The 22,490-nt window shown below is 40.8% G+C and overlaps 1 protein-coding gene across 2 annotated transcripts; it reads left to right on the top strand.

The window, feature by feature from the left end:
- Window positions 1–637: 637 nt before the first annotated feature.
- Window positions 638–22,262, top strand: LOC124207031 (somatostatin receptor type 5-like). Of its 2 annotated transcripts, none has more exons than XM_046604276.1 (8): window positions 638–889; window positions 17,933–18,138; window positions 18,215–18,421; window positions 18,491–18,622; window positions 19,620–20,018; window positions 20,125–20,397; window positions 20,478–20,835; window positions 21,006–22,262. In XM_046604276.1, the coding sequence occupies exons 2-8, from the start codon at window positions 18,031–18,033 to the stop codon at window positions 21,104–21,106; spliced, it is 1,578 nt and encodes a 525-aa protein (XP_046460232.1). In that variant the 5' UTR covers window positions 638–889; window positions 17,933–18,030; the 3' UTR covers window positions 21,107–22,262. The 2 variants fall into 2 exon arrangements, with proteins under 2 accessions (XP_046460232.1, XP_046460231.1); XM_046604275.1 differs by having other exon boundaries at window positions 20,478–20,844.
- Window positions 22,263–22,490: the final 228 nt, after the last annotated feature.

Here is a 22,490-nt window from a genome sequence, read left to right as displayed (position 1 = left end):
ATCATACTATAAGAGACGGTCCGACACCAGCCTATAGTCCGACAGTTCCTATGTGTACAGCTGAATAACCGTCTGAATGGAAATGGGACGATCTTTTCTGCTTAGGCCATGCATGTAAATTGCATCTAACCCTTATTTGCGTGTCGGTCGCTGGGAAAAAGAAAATTCGAGCCCGCTGGTCATGTAAATGCGTCTAAACCAACCCAAATCCGCCGGAGAGAAGCGCAAAAAGCACAGGGAGAATAGATGGCGTGAAAAAAAAGGGCGGGGTGGTGGTTTGCTGGGCTCAACCCCCCAACGGAAGATGTATATCATCCATTCAGTTGATTGCATTAGATTCGCTTTGTTTTTTGAACCTTTTGTCTCATCGAGTAGTGACAGTGGGCCCTGTGCCGACCGTCATCCCCCCCACTCGGCCGCTCTTTAGCGTCCCTCGCCCGAGTTGAGACTTATGGATATGTGCGATAGACGCGGGCAGACCTCTCTCTCTCGTATATACATCGTTTCGTTACGTGTATAAAAACCGCCTATATGGTTGAAAGACGCTAGAAGACATGCGCAAGAAATTTAGTCTCGTATCCTGCTCGCCCAGCTCAGCTCAGCTATAGCACCCGCCGTCGCTCTAGCTCTTATTTCTTCTCTCCTTTAGAAGCTGGCAGTAGTTCCAGCAGGAGACTGGAAAAGTTTGGGGTTCTTCAAGTGCTGGCGCTTGTCGCTTGTCAGCCTTAGTGTTTCGCCAGCAGCAGCGTCGAGACAAGTTTCACGATTTACCGGAACCCACCCACCCAGCAGCAGCAGCATCAGAAATAAGAGCTCGCCGCTCTTCTTTTCTCTCTCTCAAGTTGGAAATATACTTTTGGTTAGACACGCGTCACTTGTAAACCCCTCGGTAAGTCCCTCTCTCCATTTTATCAACCAAAATTGCAATTTAGTAAGAAAAAGTTATTTAATAATTTAATACTTTTATATAAAAGGCCACGGCTGATGCTATTCAGCATTTGCCTTTGATTATAATATAATAGCCTATACCGATTCTCGGATTATCATTATAACTCTCATGAACATTTTCTCGTTTGGCTAAAGTTGGATGTCTTGTGTATAAGTCTTATTTGACGTCAGGCAAGTCAGATCAAGTCAGGCTCATGCATCACGGGTTTCATCTCGAATAATGTCAAATGAATGGAATTTGCAAGACTTAAGCCGGCCCGGCCCGCTTCCCTCTAAATTATATATATATACTCCTCCGTCATAGTCAAAAGTCGTGCAAACCGAATTTCCTTTATACCAGCAGCTCAGAAAGTTTTAGCGGATTTATTGCGTACCGGTAACGATTTCCCGTGTGCACAGTGCACAGCAGCAGCCTTTTTACTATTATTCACGTTTGTTTTATTCTGTTGTTGACATCCCGAGGCTATATAGTCGATGATTGCGAGGTTATATTGGCGCATATAATACTATATGTTTGAACTACTTGAAATTGAGAGAATGGATTGAAACTCGCCTACGCCCATCAAATGAGACGCTCTTCCCGTCTCGGGCAACACTCGAAAATATGTTCATTCTTAGAATATAAGGAAACTTATTCAGGGCTTATATAGCCGTTGAGGCATACATAGAACTCGACTCGGCTGTGTCGAAACAACTTTTACCATCCCACACGAATTCGGATCGACTATATACTATTAGGCAACTTTCAGTCACAGAGGAATTTTTTATTATCAGATTTAATATACAGGGCTCTACAAAGTTGAAATGTCAACTTGCAGTTGTTCACATTACTTCTTGGCATGTCCTAATGCCAAGATCTCTTGAATTAATACACGCAAAATACCCTGTGACACAAAGTTCAACTCTACAGCATTTCTCTTATTGGCCCAGTTTCCAATTTCTGATCGAAATCTAGCCAGGAATTTTCTTCTTATTTTCATTCGTCAGGTCACAACCAATTTTTTAAGAGATAACAACTCTCCCATACAGTGTGTGTTATATGTACATGCAACATACCCTCTTGGGATGGCGACAAAATCCAGCAGCTGTGAAAGGCCGAATGATGAACGGTTGTTGAAAAATCGTGAGCGTGACAGCAGCAGCACAGCGGCAAGAAAGCTGTTACGTTACATATGCCGATTACCGAGCTAGACAGAATGAATAACAGAAAAGCTCCATCAAGGCCGATATAATGAGAAACCGTAGGAGGACAACGCGAATCTGAAGATAAACGGTCGACTGTCAAAAAATATAAATAAAAAAACGACCAACTTTTTTTTTTAAATGATAAACCTATTTCCAACCGCGGTACTATTTAAACACACCCAGTCACACAGACAGGCAGCATATCGGGCTGAAAAAAAAAAAACAGCTCAACAGTTGTTGCGCAAGATTTGTATTGTCTCTTTTGTATATTTTGGTGTTCTATAGGTCTAATAGGGCTATACAAATCATTCGTGAAATTCACTGGAATTTTGGCGTTTCATTCTGTTTTAAATTTCCCCGAAAAGTCAATTTCTTGATTAAGCGCACGCCTCTTGATGAAGCAGTTTCTATATGAGAGAATAGAGGTACAATACGGAATTGTCTCTGTATTGTTGCACTGTCTAGACGGCGGAGAACAATATCGAAATTCGTTTCGAGTATAATTTGGGCTGTGTATATCAGAGATACACCGTCAGGGACTGGCGCTGCCGAGCCTCGCCTCCTGTCAACACTCGAGAAAACGTGTAAACAGGAGTAAAACCGAAATAAAACAAAAGACAAAAAAAGGGAAAAACAGGAGAGAGAGAGAGAAAAAAGGGGCCACCCATGACCGTGTATATATACGTACACACAGTTCTTTCCGTTTCCTTCGCAAGCTTGTTGGACATTTCCCCTTTGTTTCTATGCCCGGCCTCTTTTGTTTTGTTTTTCTCTGTGTACGACTCAACGTAATGTAGCAGCCGAAAGTGACATATTCGTTATATAATCTAGACCACGCTGTATCTGATCCCGAATTCCTGTTGGGAATTGGCGATTTTGATTAGAGTTCCATTCCTTGACAAGCAGTCAGACGCTCTTCGATCGGGTTATCCCAGATGATACAACTATACATCCTATATAATATTATTGTAGCTCATCGAGACGATTGGTTCATCCAGTTTTCAAAGCAATCGGGATTTCTCAGATATTTGGCGCGCGGATTTCCTCGTGATTGATTTATTTTTTTCCTGGGGAGGGATTCTCTCCCGTTATTCTTCGCCTGAAAAAAATAAAATAAAATACGGCGACACACACAAAAGCTCTGGACAAAAGCTTTTCTGTGTATCTTAGATGCCTATATAATATAGGCCTATATATCCAAAGCTATGCGGACCCGCTTTCCTTTGAAACCGAGTTTCCCTTTGTTGCGTAGACGATTGATATAAAACTTGCAAAGTCCGTATAAAAAGAGAAAAATAAAATAAAATAAAAATATATCCAGACACATAATCCGCACGGAAATACGGCTGCAGCGGAAGGCCGGTTTTTATACACTACTATGGATGGATTGTGTGTTCATGTGTGAAGTATGGAAATATTCACTCACCAGGCCAGCAGCGCACATCCTCCGAGAGTCTTCCGAGTCTCCGCAAAACCGAACTGGGTGTTATATTATCGCGGAGAACTTTTTGTTGAAAAATAATGCGAAAAGAATAAGCTATAGATCTTATTTTAAGTGTTTTTGTATCGTACCGCATCTCGATGCTGGCAGCGCGGACAGTGCTGCTGTGTCTGTGTGCGGGCTCGCCACCACTTGACTATGTAGTATCTTGGACGCTGGCCAAAAATGCGGACGTGTGTGCTGGTGGTGTCTAATGTATTAACGTAAATAACGCGTGATTTCTTTTTTGTTGAAATACACTGTTTATATTCTCGCTTGGAAAATGCTGCTGGCTCCCATAGCCGAATTCCGCATTCGATATCATTTGAAATTTTATCAAGATGGAATATAGTCATCTTGATTTGCAAATTGGCTGTCGTCTCTTGTTATTTATGCACTCTGCACTTTATGTGGTGTATATATGCAGTCAGCATGTAACTTTACACAAAAATAATGATTCCCTATATTATATAAGGATAAAAATAGAGAGGAACTTTCTATGTTTTTGAACTCTAGAATTGTATAATCTGAAACCAACCAAAAAGTGCATACGAAAACTTACAAAAGTCTACGGATGCGGAAAAGTTTGTAACTAGGTACTATTTAATTGGCTCCGTATAGTGTGAAAGTTGATTTAATTGGTCTAGTTTTCGGTACCTACACATTCAATAAGAATTATAAAGCTAGATATTCTTTCATCTTTGGAAGAAGTCTACAGTTGAAAATAAAAGTCAAATCAGATGTTGTCTCACGTCAACCGGCTACCAGTAGCCATAGCCTAGAAACATCCAGACAGCAAAATTCAAGAATTTTCAATAATAATGTAGTCAATTTGAAGCCTGTCACACCGAATTATCAACTGAAATTTTTTTCTTTAATGAATGGGTACTTTGAGAAGTAATCATTCGACGAATTGAGTTATATACATAGTTGGACTCTGCGCCTGTATATAGCTGAACAATGTACTTGTAAAAGAAAAAGTTCACTCAACGTGCACGAGTTCTTCGCTAGTTGGATCTGGCATTATTGGCTACAAGTATAGCTAATTTAGCCTAGAAATTAACTCTGGCAAAGACATTGTGTAGTCTCCTATTTCTCTTCAACTCTACACAGAGCGCGGTGTACGCACACTGTCTGTATTCCCAGGGCTCTACTTCTTCCCCAACAACCGAGTTACATTCATCGAAGAAATAAAACCTGCCGAGGAAAAACGAATCGGAAGATCACGATGGCGAGGGTAGCAATGCGGAAAAAGAAAAAAAAGGAGGAAAAATAATAATAATAATTAAATAAATAAATAAATAAACCCAGCAGCTCAATAAGCATGTCTTTAGTCCTCTTCGTTTGAGTAGAGGCGGAACTTTTCAACTGATATGGTCGGCATCCGGCATCCGGGGAGAATGCGGTCGAGCTGCAGTTTATATACATATGAGACGGACATATACAGCGCAACAGCATCTGTAGGGTAATACGTTGGCAGCATTATATTTACGCGGAAGAGAAAAAAGAAAAAAACTGGTCCGGTCCGTTTAATATTTCATGTCGACCACACCAAAATGTTTTGTTTGTTTGTTGTTGTTGTTGTGAAATTGGCGAGAAAAAGATGTGGTTCTTTCTCCGCTGTTGGCGAAATAATAAAAATGATGACACCCGGCCCCGCGATAAATTGGATTGGTCGGTAGACGTGGCAAACATTCGAAAGTATTTCCCGCTAACAAGCAGCAGCACAACAACACATGTTTATTTAGACCGCATCAGAAAGCCGCACGTGTTGGTGGAACAATGCAGAAGGAGGCACACCGTACACATTCAGAGCGCGCGTGTATACATATAGCCAATAAAGGAAAAGTTGGCGAAAACATCAAGGAACTCGTGTTAACGAACCTGACGAGAGTGCGAGAGAAGTAGTATATATAGGAGCCCTATATATTATTGGGTGACTAATGCGCAAGCTGACAGCTCGGCCATCTATCCCGTGTTATAGTGTTCAACTGAATTGATTTATGTACGGAATATATGTAGACCTGCTGGATCTAGATTGATTGCGTAAGATATATAGGGCAATATTAGAGAGAGATCGAGGTCAACGCAGGGCATTCATACATCAAAAGTTGTTTTTAGCCCTATATAGCTGATGCGGTTATGCCCCCCACTCCCTGTGTAAATCAATACTCCAATTCCAGTCATTACTCATCATACGAAGACTTTGGCTGGGCTCTATAATGGAAAGAGAAAGTTACCCAATATATTTAGAATGCTATATGTACACTGGAACTCTCCCCGCGCTAGAGCAATTTGCCTGTGGCGCCCTATTCTTATTAAGTAGCTTAACTTCGCGGCTGCTGTATACAGCCTGTTATGTTACTATTATATCAAAGAATAGATTATGCCAAAGTGTTTTTTTTTTGTTTTTTCCCCCCGGCTGATGATGTTTATTATATTCGGCCTAGAGACGTTAGGGATGGCCTTGATGCGTTAACTGAGCAAATGCAATGAAAGTATCATATAAAACGGCTTCTTCCTTTAAGTCAACGTATATATTCCCAAAATGTCACGATTCATTAAGCGCTTGATGTGGCGTAAATGAAAGGCAACAGCGGGATCTCGAGAGCAATTAGGCATTGCTGCCTATAGACTATATATTATACAGGCTTATCTCAAAGAAGTGGCATTATGTGTCTAAAGAGCGTATAGTATATATTTCCTTAGAGTTGGTATACTGTATACACTATACAGTATACATATAGTAGGGTGTATCATCTTCAAGCACCGAATTCAAGTGCTGAGCTGAATAAAAAAACGACAGCTCAACAGCGAGCTATAATATAGAGCAATTAATGATTTAGTATCTACTTGATGACAGACTGCCATGCACTTGGCGGACGGGGTTAATTACGATAGCCCGTCGTGTGGTTGCGGTGGACGAGCCAAGAGACATTTGCACGACTGCACAGAAAATAACATATCGATGCCGAATTCGCATTTCTAAACCGATGGGAGTCTTTTCAAATTGTAAAGGCCCTTACTCCAGTTTCTCGACTCGCTGGTTTGGGTTCGACTGAATCAGCAATGGAATTTTTTTTTCAACTTTGCGTCATCGATAATTGAATTTTCTTAAAAAAATATACAGTATATTTATATAATTTAGGAGCGCCAGCGAATTGGTAAAGTTGGAATTAAGCCGACTCAAGCTAACAAGCGCTATTGTCGTCTAGGACGAGGCAGCTGTCGTTAACCTATAGGAAGAGACTCTGTTGCATTTCCTTTATCATAGCGTTATATAATATTGACATAAATTTATGCTGCCAGTGATAAACTTTTTTTTTGTTAGGCTCCTTCGTTGTTGCTGTACTCGCTAGATTAATATCGAATACAGGGCCGCAGTTTTCTAAAGTTAACTAAGAATATGGAACATCAAATAATATGGCAGTCATCATTAACGAAGACTAGAAGGGCCGGAATGAATATAAGAATACGTAAAAGAAGCTGAAGATTGGAGCGATACAACTTTGATTAAATGTGCTTTATGCTAATTTGGCATCACAAAAGAACAGAAGCGATTTCTCTTCACAAGATCAGGCCATTCGGATTCCGCGAAACAGACGAAAAAAACGCAAGCGCTCAACGATCTAAACATTTAGATTTAGATTCATAAATACAGAAATCTAGCGCATCAAATTATTAACGACATATCATGAAATACTGAATAGTCTTTGACAGTGTATAATACCCGCCAGTTAAAAAGAATAGGCATCGATTAATCGACTTTTTCCGAGAGAGCGATGATGTATAGTTGATATCTCAACTTGCGGTCACATAACATTATAAAGAGTCTATCAAAAAAAGGCCCTTTGTTATATACAAGTTGGTTATGGCCTTATGGGTCGTGGTATTGAAGACAGCACAAGAGTCGAGTGTGTGGGAGTCCCAAATAATATATAGATATATCTAGCGCTTTTCACAGATTTGACGAAAGTTTATGGCTTTGATGGAGTGCTGCGCCCCGCGCCGAGAAAAATCAGCAGACATACCCCAAAGTGTCGACTCGGAGTGTGTGCGGCTTATCTGCTGGGCCAACGGAAGAATAGGCGCGGGCGAACATTGAGACGGCATTGTCTCTTTTGGTCTCTCTACTTTCGATTTCCAGTCCTTGTCGGTGATCCTGTGTGATTGGAGGACCGGCCTTTTTTCTTTTTCTCGTAAACTTTGGGAAAGAAACGGCGGCGGGGAGAAAGAAGTTGACTTAGCCATAGGGAAAACAAACGATCGCGCTCTTTTTTCTTTTGAGTGTGTGGCAATGGCTTTTTTTTTTACCAGACACAATGCCTCTCCTGGGCAAATGTTTGAATTCACCCCCAATATCCCAATCCAAATCCCTGACCACTTCTTCTTCTTGCGATTTGTTGGGTCTCTCTTGTTGTTTATAAGATCGCCCGGTCTCCGAACGCGACTTTGCCATTACACCACCACCATTCCCTGGGTGTGCGTAGTGTGTGTGGACACAATGGCCATTCTGGGTATCTCAAAGTGAAAATGAAGCTTTTTTTGCCTTTTGATATCGACTCTGTCCCACAACTCCGAACTCAATCGCGGGAAAACTCAATTAAAGAATTCGGTGCTGGCGCTGTATGTGTAGGTTCTACTCTAAATAGCTTTTCGTCTTTTTACCCAGTTTTCTAAAAAATAAAACATGGTTATATCGCTGAATCTATAGTACACTACACATTGCCTATTCATTATTGATAGTGTTGGTGCTGGCCGCGCCCAGTTGGAATTATTAACATCTCCATAGGTTTTTCGGGATTCAAAGCTATTCACTTCAGTCTATAGGGTTGTGGAGACAAATAATCAATGTTGTTTCTAACTCTACAGGGTATACAGCGTACCGAATCACACAACTGGAAAATAACATGCTATAATATTAGCCTGAGTTATGTAACATTGCTGTACGGTCGATATGGCAACTTGACGATTTCAGCGCCCAAAATAAAGCTCAACACATTCGATCAAGAATGTAACGTCCGGTTGTTTTCATTTCAACTAACTTTGACATCATAGAAATCAGGCAATTGATCGTGAAACAACCAACCCAATTATAATACCCATACGACATTTACTCGCATTTACCAAAGTTCGATTGTGGCTGCTGCTGCTGTCGTGGAATTATAACGTTAAATCCAGAATTAATTACCATGAAAAATAAATTCGTACTGTTTCTGTTTAGACTATATACAGCTCCCACGTGTAATGAGGATTTCACAAGAAGCACGCACATATGTATAGGGACGACGAGCGAATGTCTTGGCTCATATTCACGCAGAGCGCCCTGCTCTATACAATTACACAATTACACCGAACTATAAGGGCGTGCAGCATGACCGTTCCTATAGTATAGCAACTATGGCTTACTTTTCTCTTTTCTTGTGGTGTATACACATCACGTCATGCGAGTCTATACTATATGCAAGTTTATTCAAAAAGAATCAAGGGCGCAATCTTCTTTCCAACGCAACAACATAGCAGCTATATATGTTATCTGTATACCAAGAAAGTTGCAAGAAGAAGATTAAGGTCAAGTTGTAGCTGAATAAGGAAAGAAAGGGAAAACTTCTGTTGGGGAAAATGTGGAAATTAAGGGCGGCATTGGGCGAGTTGCGCGGGCGGAATGTTACGCAAAGAGATTCAACACGGAGATTGCTTCGGAGGATTAATGACTTGTGTCCCGCTCCCGTTCCCGCGGGAGAATGCGCTTCAGACACGATGTCACATTAAATGTCACGGCGAACAACCCCAGAAAAATGTGTATAGAAATCCCATCAAGTTGGATGGGCTCCTCACTCATCTGAGGCTTTCTTATACATTATGTAATATCGCATATGCTGTGAGACGGTGGGCCGGGTGTGCAAAATAATAGGGAGACGGTGCTGCGGTCTCTGATTGCGTTTATTATTTGTGCCTTGCATAATACATATGTCAACAAGTCCTTCAAAAACTTTCGAACAATTGGGGAAAATTCGGTGTTGGATAATCATGACTCCTTTTGTTTGATTTTCTACCTTTTGTCGTACATCAAAAGGCTTCAAGAGAAAAGAAGCAACGAACTAAAGCTTCGGATAGTTTTTCCTTGTACACCCAAAGTTGCTACCATGACATCAAATCCTTATTAACCTCTTATTGTTATTATAAATACTACACTGGAATTCTTTTTCCCCATTTCTTTAAGTTACAACAACTTGTTATTATCTATTGTTATGTCTCGCATGATAAACAGACAAATTTGTTGATCTTTGTCGTTTTTTTTCAAACGAAATGTTTGATTTGTTGAACTACGCAAATATGGCTGGCTAAATAATGCAGAAAACACGGACAATCGTTGATTTGCTGGAACAACTCCTTTTGGGTGTGTCTCTCCCTTATCATCATCTCTCTTTGTAGAGCACCTATAGCGGTGCTGCTGCGGTGATGCTCCAGCAGCTGGATTAACATATTCAACTATTTGGCAGCTACCAGCAACGGCTAATACCAATCGCTTTGTCAATTCTGCAAGCGTCGTATATAATTTTACTCCGGCTTCGTGCTGTTGGTCCCCGAGACGTCGCTATATATGCGAGTCACATATTCGTCGGGTACGTGACCTCAATGGAATACCAGAGACAAGCCGCGACAAAGACCCTGAAACATATGACAACTTATATAAAACCGCACGCGCTATAGCTGCTGCAATTCGGTGTTCGTGGATTTATACAAAAATTTTGAAATTCATGTAACCAACCATAGTCCCAATTAGAACAGTGCGATCCGGAGTTCAGGATCTTGGATTTGTATATCTAACGTCGAATGCATAATTAGCGAGAATTTTATAGTGCGCCGCCGGTTTCCTCAAATTTCTGTCTGCTGTTTGAATTCATTTTTTTTTCCTTATTTCATTATTTGATATCGAGTCGCAACATTTATTTTGTGGGTAGCAATTTCACGGAGTACATGTACTTCAAAAATTGGGATCGTCTAGTCTGATAGTCTCTGATGCGTACTCTTCAAAGTTGAATTTGGCGCTACTGAATATTGAAATGAGATGAGAAATGAGAGACGCGGCTCAGAAGGATATGACGTCATGCGTGTTTGACGCACAACCTCTACCAGCAGTAGCAGCAGGCTTCACAGATGAGATCTTGTTTTCTTCTAGTTGCCTGCGTGCATGGATATATGATGAAGACATGAAAGATGAAACGACAAGGGAGATGAATCTTTGTTCGGTCTGCTTTTTATAATGTTCTTCAAACTACTTTCGCGTCGTACCCAATAGTCTTTCGTTGTCTATACGCAACAGCGTATAGACAAAAGGTTAACAACAACCCTTTTTTTATTTCTCTCTCCTCCAGCGCCGTTCCATTCATATCCTTTTTGGGCACTGCTGTAATTTGATTCGCTCAACAGCTGCATTGATATAGAAAGAGATATTATGTACGCGGCCGCGGGGAAAAAAACGATATCGGAAAAACACTATAAAACATAGACATATAAGGACATGCTGATGGATATATAGTGGACTAGGCCCTATATCAAATGAAAATGTATTTATAAGTTGTGTATTATCTGTGCCAGGTGGCATTATTGATGGGTAATGTTCAGGAATGATGTCCGATATTACATTTTCGAAGAACGACGAATCAAAAAAGGACGCAGAGTTTTCACGCTTGGCAAACCTAATGGGGTACGGGATGCGAAGATTGATCATGGAAACGTCACGAACAGCAAACCAAGTAACAAATCTTTAGACCCGTTATTCGGCGTTATATTCACAGCAGTCGGCGTCGACTATATACACAGCAGCGTCGTATAGAGATATGTATATGGGCTTCACAAGTAAAGGTTACGCGCGGACGAGGAGCCCTAATGTATTGTTAAGCGTGATCAAACATTCCGTCTCTGTCGAGAGAGAGAGATCCGCTGTCGAGACCTTTGCGATTCCATTGTGTATTCACTAGTTTTAAATGGCACCTGTGCACCAACAGAAGGGACGCATTTATCATCACAGAAAAGTAGACTAGCGAAAGGGGGGGGGGGGATATAATTTTCATGAGAGCTCCTAGTTCGAAAAAGAAAAGAAGAAGCAGAGGAGGTCGTCCGAGTTGCATATCTTTCAGACGAATGAAGACGAACCAAACAGACGCGTATAGTACATCAACGATTATGTTTATTATTTGAATGTCGGGAGCTCTCACCGAAATTGGGTGAGTTTTTTTTTTAATATTACGTTTATGAATATTATGTAATGTAATGTAATGTAATGTACGTATTTATAACACGTAATACCTTCTGGTATTTCCCATCTTTGTCTAGTTAATCATTTGGAAGCATATATATGAAGCCAAAGCGCGTCAAACGATTTAAGAAATTCCATTTCACGGAATATTTCACCCGTAATATTTGATCGAGATTTTGGCTTCTGCTTTCCATTTACTGGGGAATCTTTCAGAGACGATGGAAAAATGCCAATACATTTTATACGGAGATGGTTTGAATCCACACGAATTTGTATAGCCTATAGAGGGTGATGGTACCAAACGCCAACATTAAAAATCAAAAGAATTTATACTCGTGGAAAAAGGATTGATGGTGTACCTTTCCTGTAAAACATTGCGGAGTAAGCAGATTTATATACCGACCCCGGTTTGATCTCAGATTAGACTAGAGCCTTTTTTTTTCAATTTTTAGATATCCCTTTGGCTTTTTTCTCTTGAAACACAGGGCAATTACTTTGCGCCGGAAATCACTTGAATAAGCCATGGCTCAATCAGTTAAGAGAATTAGCTGATTGGAGATTTGCTAGATTGAAAGGTGAATTGGTCTTGGCGGTGAATAGTGATGTTTAGCCAATGCCGATGAGGCTCTTGGGAGATTGGATGAGCTACCACGGAACGATCACTACGTAATATAAGACAAGAAATGTTAATGTATTATCACTTGGCTTCCCGCGCATTTTCAACATTTTATTCAGCTGTGTGAATTTCTAGCGATTAAAGTTATTGAACGGCATCCAGGATTTAAAATGTTATAAATTTTCTCAGTTACTTGTCCTTATGGCAGACTTTAATTACGCAATTGCATCATCAGAATATTTTAATAGTCCAGAATATAATACTATAAGGCTCAAGAATAAGGAGGTCAGGATATCCGAATAGAATGTTTTCCTTTTTTCGGAAAGGATCTTATAATGGGCGTTGCGATTATTAGATTTCTTTCTTCGTCATCTTTTTGTTCAAGTCTGTAAATGCCTGTATTATGTATAGATTTTCTTTATAGCACTTATGACGCAATATAGGGTATATAATGCATCCATAAATGTCAGATCAATATACGGACTCGACAAGACCATTTGCTATGGGACTCATTTCACGTGTTTTGTGGTTCGCCATTCATTGTCCACGCCTGTGCACATTCCTGCTGGCTTTATTGTTTGCTTCCCTCCTTTCTAAAGTCGTGTATAAAACAAAAAATTTAATGGCGAATAAAACTCATCATCAGTTCCATGAATTCGCCCTGTTTATATGGTAGAATCAAGCGGACGATGAGAGTGCCACTTGGAATCTCACATTTGTCTTCTATCCGTTGAGACTTGTCGGAAGCGCGTCCCATCTTGAGACTGAAAACCCATTGGATCGAGTTGTGAAGACAAAGTGATCGGCACTATAACTGGGAGGAAATGGGGTCTGTCACGCAAGATTGCTTCACTGTATAGGGCTGCACACGAACCCGAATCATTATTTATTTTATTTTGGAGAGCACTTTGGTTAGGTTGGGAATTTTTATAACATGTTGCCAACGCTGTATAGACCTTATTCTGACGTTCAGTGACGGCGATGATATGGTCCTATTATGTAACCAAGTAATAATATTTTCTGGTCCACTGTTTTCGTATGCAAAAGAACTATATGCGCTGGCATTTGAACCTCAATTTGTTTACTAAAACAAATCGAATGAGAAATTCGATTTCGTTTGTAGAATTCTTGGAATGAGAAACTGTACAGGCCTATCTTGCAACAGCATTCAGTCTAAAAAGGTTCTTTTTACTAAAGATGTATAGGCCGCGCTATATAGTCGCTTAATTCGATTTGTAGTAAAAAACCAGCAGGGGGAGAGACCAAACAAAAAGTATAAGGAACGAAGTGAAGAGCAAACAATAGAAGTAGAGAGACTCCTTCGCTCGTAACTAATGGATCCCTGGTGGGTAAATTGACTTTTTTCCCGTACATAGTGCATACACATACAACGTCACAGCTATACATTTGAAATTGAATTTGCTTTTGATTTCGGTCGGCTACATGTCGCCTACATGTAAACTATATCTAGGCTTGCATAGACGGCAGAATTTGAGATGCCGAACCAAAAGGCCATATATAATGTGAAATGGGAGAGGACTCTATTACACGGTAATAAGTAGCCTTATATAACATTTATAGCTAGTGGTAAAATATTTGTTATCAGTATTTTTGTTGTCATAATGAAAGACCCAATAGGAAATTAAATTGGGAAACGGAAGATATATAATAGCTCATGAATCAGAGCACAGCAAAGTAAAAGAAGATCTCTTTTCACCTTCTGTTGAGCGCTGTAGCCTAGTTCGAATGAATACAATTTTCGTCGAATTTTTAATTCTTAGTATCAATTCAAACTTATCATTTAGTGCATAATAGCACAGTGCTCATAATGAAGTTGATAGCGGATAAATCGTAATCCATCAAATTGCATAGCGCTTCGCAGCGCAGAAGCAACCGGAAGCAACATAAGTAGTGCGTGTTTGCGATTGCAATCGAATAATGCCTTGATTGCTGGACGACTAATCATATGTGCTATCGTCTCAGTGGTTTCAAATTTCTTAATTCCCAATAAAGTTTCAAGTTAATTTTCTACAGATTGAGAAATTCTATTGCGGAGAATAATCTAGGCTAAATTAAATTGTGAGTTAGAGATCATTTCAAATGCTGTTGGTGTAGACTATTAGTTTGGTGTTGATGGATTTGACAGGATTATCCCAAATAAAATGCAAGACAGAGATGGAGATGGAGACTATGGCTGCGCTATGGTATTGCGAAAACAGGGCAACAAATAAAGCCGACTTGACATGTTTGAATTGCACGTCGAGTTAAAAGATGTGCCGTCGTCCATCACAACTGTGTCATTTATCCAATGGCAAGGAAGCGGATCTATAGCAGCGCTTTGGGATATTATGTATTTCTCTATGACTTTGCAACAACAACGTTATACGGTCGATCTTATGTTCTCACTTATTATTATTAATATAATAACAAAACATACAACAACAACAAAAAAAAAAAAAACAAAATTAAAATGGAAAATTACTCGGCAGCATTCGAGATTTAATCAAACATAAAAAAGCACTCAAGCGAAACTTCTCTTCTCGCCAGGATCCAAACTTCAATTAGCCGATAAAAAATTAAATGGTGATACATGCAAGTGGAAAAGTATCCAAGCATATTCTGATGTCTTTTTAAAGCCTTGCCAGCAGTCGACTCCACATTGTGGCGCACATGATATACCTATATACACACAATATACTATGTTGCTAAAGCAGTTTTTTGTGGCAATTGTATACAATAACGAGTCTGCGAAATATTGACCGGCTCTCCAATTTGCATAATTGCACTTGCACAACACTGAGCACATCAAATATTCAACGCCTTAATTTACACTCCCTAAAAACAAACATCCCTGCTGATGTTGCCACAGTCTATTTCCATATAGTGCAGCTCGTCCGAACCCTACACAACTTACCATGTGTACCCTACACTAAGGCAACGAAGCTGCCCACGTAATTTATTTATATGACCAATGCATTAAAATTGCGTCTTTGAAAAGATAAATCACGGGTGAAATTTGATTCGATCTTTTTTACCTTTGAAGTTTTGGTTGCGCTGTAGAAAGGACTCGATTATCGAACCGTTTGATCTCCTTCATTCTTGTCAACTTTTCGTTCTATTGTATGGCATACTATTGCGCTCAATACGACTTGACATTATATTGACTGGTGTTGCCTGTAACGCGCATTTTTGGCCTAGTTTCATGTCTCGAGTTTTCAAATGGTTGACTTTATTCATTCGAAAAGTTCGTCAAAGCACTCGAAAAAATTGTCGTTGAATTCTAGTGTCCGAAGTCCGAACTCTGATGTGGTGGGTTAAATAGCTTGTTTTTCTGACTGAAAGAGGCTTCAGCACTGTCTATACGCATCTGATGTGTGTCGTTTAGTAGGAGAGACCCGATTCATAAATGATGAAGTAGTATTCTATTCCTGCAGTTGTAAAAAAACAAGTGAATAATATTATCCAGCACTTTTGCAAGTGCCAAGCTTTTCCTTTCTGAAATCTGCCTACCATTTTCTAAAGCCGTATGACGTCAGCAAGCCAGTCAAACGAAGAAACCGGGAAAAAAGAATGGCACTTTTGATGGAACTGAGTGAAACATTCAGTGGTTATTGAGAGAACCCTGAATCAATTTGTCGGTTTTCTCAATCCCTCCTGAAGCTCCGCAAACCATTTTGACGTTTACAAAGGAGAGTTGTCATTACAATCGTGTGAATTGGCGGAAAAGAAATCGACTCTGCTGCGCCCTGGCTCAATCACACTTATTTCCATCTATCACGCCGACACGCTGAAAAACCAGTGAAAAACAGAAATAAAAGGGATGAAAGCGAGACAGGCGCGCGGCGGCATCATCAATCCAATCGAATAACAGACGAGAGTGATGAAACACGACATTAATTTACTTTTCTCACTTTCTTGCGTTCTTTTTTTCATCGGAGATCGTTTTGACGAATGTAATTAAATCAGAAAAAAAAGAAGAGTTGAGGCTAAAAATAACATCCCAAGTAATGGAACGGTGTTTTTGGCACCTTATCCAAATTGAGTGTCACACGCAGTCTATTGAGGAAATAAATTGACTGGGATTCTGATGAATGAACAACTTTTCAGAAACTGGTGGATAGGTCCAAAAATAGTATAAACATCAGATCTTGTAAAAACCGGAAAAACATTTGGCATTTGACGTTCACATTGGTTTGCGCTCTCAGATCGGATAAATTCAGAAACTATTAATTGGTTTTACCAACAGGGACAAAAAATGCCATCAACGACGCGTGAATCTAGACGCTAATAATTACATTAATAATTTGCCAGATCCAAGTCATCCAACATATTTGGTTTTTCCTCTAATTGATGTTGTCAGTCACGATGTAGGAACAATAAACGCCCTATAAAGTTTACATTTTGTCGTAGTTTACGTTGTCGGAATCTGTCTAGTGTCTACAATTCAAATTGCGATGGGGACGCCGTTTTCTCCTTATCTATACTCCAAACTATTTCTTGGAAGTCATCGATCTTTTCAATCAACGGAAAGAAACCGGGGACAATAAAACTGATGGAAAGATAGTGCCCTTATTTCTGTTTTACTACTAGGATCGTGAAGTACCGACGGCGGGAGCGGTTAAAAGTGCCTGACATGATGCGAATGATATAGAAACCGGAATTCCGTGAAATTATTCGGTCCTCCCAACGGGACGCGACCTTTTGCGCTGGATTGTTTTTATTCGTCTCTTCGTTTGGTTTTCAATTCGCCAAACGAAATGTCATGCGAGCATATTCAAAGCAAACCGAACATGAAAATAACAGCGACCCAAAGACTCATTCTCATTCAATGTGTGTTCGCAACAGCTGCTCTTTAGTTACTGCCATCCCATGGCCACTGTTGCATGGGTCCACATACGCGGAATAATTTTATTGATTTATAGTTTTGTTTACGACTGAGGAAACCAACTGCTGCATTCGTGACTCTTTCTTTGGTCATGAATGTAATTGCTTCCGCATATGCTTCCGTCTGTTTTGAAAGGAATAAGCTGATTATTTGTGATTATTTACTGAATGGAACAGAGTACTGAAGGAAGAAACAAATAAGGCAGAAAAGGAAAAACACAGTTTCTTATTAGAAAACAAACCGGTTGTTTTTCAGCTAGACTCACAGCCTGTGTGACGTAAACGCAGAAAAATAAGATCAACTATAAGCCTGAATGTAAGAATATACGTGGATCATAGGTTGCCTATGGTGACGGGCGGTTTAATCAATTTGTCAACCTCTTTTCGTAAGTTGCCCCCGCACCGCACCTCGGAAACTTAAAACCTTCATTTCAGAAGGGTTTATAAATCAAATACTACAGAATAACAATAAATACGACAGACTTTTAAGACCGAAATCGTACAAGTGAAATGGATCAAAGAAACACAAAATTTTTATTTACGATTTCCTTTTCAGGGATCAGGAAGAAAGGATTTTTGTTAATCCCTTTTTGGATTTCACTTGTTGCTGTCGTAATCGTGGAGTTGATTGCTACTAATTGACCACACAACAACATGGACAGCATGGTGTCGTGGACGAACGACACGGGAGACATGCCGGACTTGATCGTCAACGACTACGAAATTCCTCTGCTGGGAGCGTTTCTCTTTTATTTTGTTCAGGTAGTCTGATGGCGATAAATGTTTGGTTTTACCTTAATTTAACTTGAGGTTATTTTATTTTTATTCGACACCAAAGTGTTTGTATGGCACTGTCTTTGTTGTAGGTCTCATGGGCAACACTCTCGTCATCTACGTCGTCCTCCGCTACACCAAAATGCAGACAGTCACCAATTTGTACATTTTGAATTTGGCGGTGGCAGACGAATGTTTTCTCATCGGCATTCCATTTATTATGACGACAATGGGCCTGGGATATTGGCCATTTGGCAACGTCATGTGCAAGGTGAGATAACTTTAACGCCCACGAAAATTTGTGACCGATTGAATTGCCTCGTCAATTTTGTCGTGATAGATTTACATGACGACGACCTCGGTCAATCAATTCACAAGTTCCTTGTTGTTGACGGTTATGAGCGCTGATCGTTACATAGCCGTCTGCCATCCGATCGATGCGGCCACAGTCCGGACACCTTTCTATGCCAAAGTAAGTCCACCCATTTTTGTTCGCGAATGCGGTTTAAATTTTCTTTTTTGGTTAATTTGATTGATTTGATGTCGCTTGATGTAAAATTTTACTTATTGTATGGGCCTCGCGTCCCTACTGTTTTATTAATGACAAATTGGTCCCGCTTGATTTTCCCGTAATGCATTTATACAGCCTAGAGAGAATCGTGCTCCACGGTAATATTGATACGGAACACGAACATCAGTTCCTATTATGGTTCATAATAGTCCTGGTCCTATTCGGAGACGGATCGCACGGCATTTAATCGAGAAAAGGAAAATCTCATTAGAACCTTTTTTTCCCCTTTCTCTCAGCAGTTGCCTCTTTTTCGATTATTCTGCCGCTGCTGGTCTTGTACTTTTTGTATATTGGATCGATTCAACGTCCAACACGTCACTGATGCGATCCAGGGAAATCTTTGAGCTTATAGACCACCGCGATACTGGGAACAGTTTTGATTTGTGTTTCCCATTGTCAGACTTCTCCCCTTTCCTTCCGCTGTTCTCCTTTTTCCAATTCTCCCTTTCGAGGCCTTAAATATTCCGTGGTCCGTGGCGACAGTGTAGGGCCATAGGGGGAGATGTGATATGTGACATTTGTAGGGTCTGCCCAAGGGTCTAGCTATCGTTTGTCTTGAAAAATAAAAAGAAGAATAACGATCCGGCTGGGTAAAACGTGATCAGAATCCGGTCAATAAACTATTGCGCAGAAGACGATTAATCTTATTCAGGCTTGGCTTCACTTGGCTGCGCAAGAACTTCAATCACGTCAATAGAAAATTCTAAATAGCAGTAGCGTTGCATTCGGTTGCATAATCATTTCATTGCATTTTCCCGTCATCTGAACTTACAACTTTTCCTAAAAAACTCGATTGAAAATTGAAACTGAACCAACTTTTAATGATGGCGCCAAATATTCAATTCCCGGTACTTACTTACGTCATAGAATAAAATGTCAATAAATTTACAATCGACAGGTCGTGTCCATGACAACTTGGGGCATTTCTTTCCTCATGATTGTGCCCATTTTTTTGTACGCCCACACACAACAAGTTCATTCGGACTGGGCCATCGGCAGCATCAACGATTCCGGGGTGGTCGACACTTTGTATTGGTCAAACGGCTCGGCCACGACCATCGCTTCCTGGATCACCAACAACACGTTGGCCATGTCGTCTATCCTAACCGGAAGTAGCCTCGAGGATGGGACCGAGATTCATCCGGCCAGTCCCATCGTTAGCTGCAACATTTACTGGCCAGAAAACGAGTACATGAACGGACAGGCCGCCTTCACCCTCTACACTTTCACTTTGGCCTTTGCCATTCCACTCATCCTCATTTTAGTCTTTTACATCCTCGTCATCAGGAAACTGAAAGTATAAAAGATTCGTTGATTTTAATTAAATTCATTCGCCAATTCAACTGTTGATAAAAATTGATTTCTTCGCTTTCTTTATTGGCGAAATAAAATAAAAATTACAGACGGTGGGGCCGACCAACAAATCCAAGGAGAAGCGCCGCTCCCACCGCAAAGTGACCCGACTGGTCCTGACAGTCGTCACCGTTTACGTCCTTTGTTGGTTACCTTATTGGGTTTCCCAAGTGTCGTTAATATTCACTCCACCCAAAGCCTCGCAGTCTCCGTACATCGTGGCCATTTTCCTGCTGGCCGGTTGCCTGGGCTACTCCAATTCGGCCGTCAATCCAATCCTCTACGCTTTTCTATCCGACAACTTTAAGAAAAGTTTCATGAAGGTTGTCGCCAGCGCTGATGTCGATTATCTGCCTCCATTTCCGATTGGTTTTTGAGCTCCTTTTCTCTCCTTGTTGTGTAGGCGTGCACGTGCGCCGAGCGGATGGAAGTCAACAAGGCGCTGGCCGGCGAGAACAGCGTCTTCACACGCCGCGGACGCAACTCGGAACGCACTTTTGGTCACAACGACTCACTGCGATCGCGAGTTCCACCAGTTCCTGGGCCTACCGGCCGGTCGCATGGCCCTCAGGGAACAATTGAGCTACCGAATCCCATTCTCGCAACAATCCAACAGGAACTGTGCGTGTCTTTCGTCAACCGATCCGACGACGAGTGTTGTAACGGCAGCAGCGCTGAAAGGGAAATTCCAGATGTCGCAAACGGTTCGTTGAAAATGGACGAACCTTTCACCAATGGCCGGAATTCAACAAAATCAGATGGTAAACAAGGTATATCTAAAGCTAAAACCATTTGGACTTTCATTAGTTAAGAAATCTGTAAATGTGTATGAATAAGAGACTAGGCTAATCACTTGAGCAACTCAAATCGTCTTTTCGGTTCGTTTTGAAATTATAGATTTTTTTTTTTACTTTTCCGTTTGTATCCATAGTAACAATCGCTTCATCGGGAACGGTGGACTCGGTGATTTCCTGTCAGCACATCACCGTCCAAGTCAACGGGTCCAGCGATGTTCTTCATAGTGACCTCTAAACTGCGGATTGACCACAAAGAAGCCGGTCGCTGGATATTATAGCAAAAGCCTCAACACCACATAATCTCTTCATCATCAACTTCACCCTTTCTGGTGAACCGTTCGCAACTGAATCACCATATTGATCCCGTTTTAGTGGTCCATCAACTTCCTGTTCTGCTATAATTGACCCATTTGTGTTTTGAGAACGAATAAGAACACGACCAATTTTTCAATTATATGTCACGTGAAAATGGCTTTTTTCGGAGATGATGATTATGCTGTCCTCCCTGAAACTACCCTCATCTATTACATGTCACATTTCTTGTCCTCTTTATATATACGTCTGTGTGTACATTCATCCAATTGATCACGCGATCGAAATGTAAATATTCAACGTTTATTTTCTATTATATCCCGCCGTGTACATATTTGCTGCTATTTTACTCATCTCCTCCTTTTGGGTACGTATTGATCGCTTGTCTCATATCCCTGCTGGACCCGTTTGGTGGCGACTTCTGCTGTCCTCTTCGTCGATTCCTTTTCATTTTCTTGTTGACCATTCGCACGGGTTTATCGACAACCACGACACATATTTTAAGTGAGTGAAGCAAAATCACTGTCGTGATTGCCGAAAAACCAATCATTGCCACTGTGTTACACGGAAATGAATCGAACCCCCCTCCCCCTCCCAGTTCCATTTATTATCGCAGGAAGTCACTCTTTATAGCAAAAAGCACCAAAGTACTACTACTACCGGGCGTCCGATGGCCTACAAACAAGTTAAACGCGCAGCGTGTGTGCACGTCACAACTGAGCCCGTAATTGTGCACACATGCAGTGGATCTCACACGGCTGTCGGAGCCATTTCTTCTTTTTTATTTTTTTTTTCGTTCAAGACCCATATACCCATACACATCAATTATACTTCCTCATCACGTTCCTCCCGCGTTCAAACAGTGTATAAACGTATATATACAAAAAATCCATCATCATTTCGTCGCATTTCGTTGCACTTTTATGTGAAAACTGTTCCACCGTACGTACTACTACTACCGTTATATTCATGTCTTTATTGTTTCGTTTGGGCAACGAGGATATAATCGTCCCGTTGAAATTGGCAATCTAATACATCAGTACCTAATGCCCCCCGATGGCGGTGAATACAGCAGCCTATATATATCGTCTCTATCGTGACTAATATGAGCGGCAAACGATTCAACAAACATTCAAAACGGCTGAGCGCCACGATATAATTTCTCGAGCCGCATTTATAAACCCATCAAATCCTGGCGAAATGAGAGCTCATACGTATATATTATGGTAGTAGCAGCTACAATTTGGAGGAACTTGCGCACCGTTCAACTTGCCAATTAGAGCTACGCGGGCGTACGCGGGCATCGG

This window comes from Daphnia pulex, chromosome 11 (assembly GCF_021134715.1).
Source record: "Daphnia pulex isolate KAP4 chromosome 11, ASM2113471v1".
Classification (NCBI taxonomy): domain Eukaryota; kingdom Metazoa; phylum Arthropoda; class Branchiopoda; order Diplostraca; family Daphniidae; genus Daphnia; species Daphnia pulex.
Note: the sequence above shows the minus strand (reverse complement) of the source record. Positions and strands in the feature narration are given on the sequence as shown.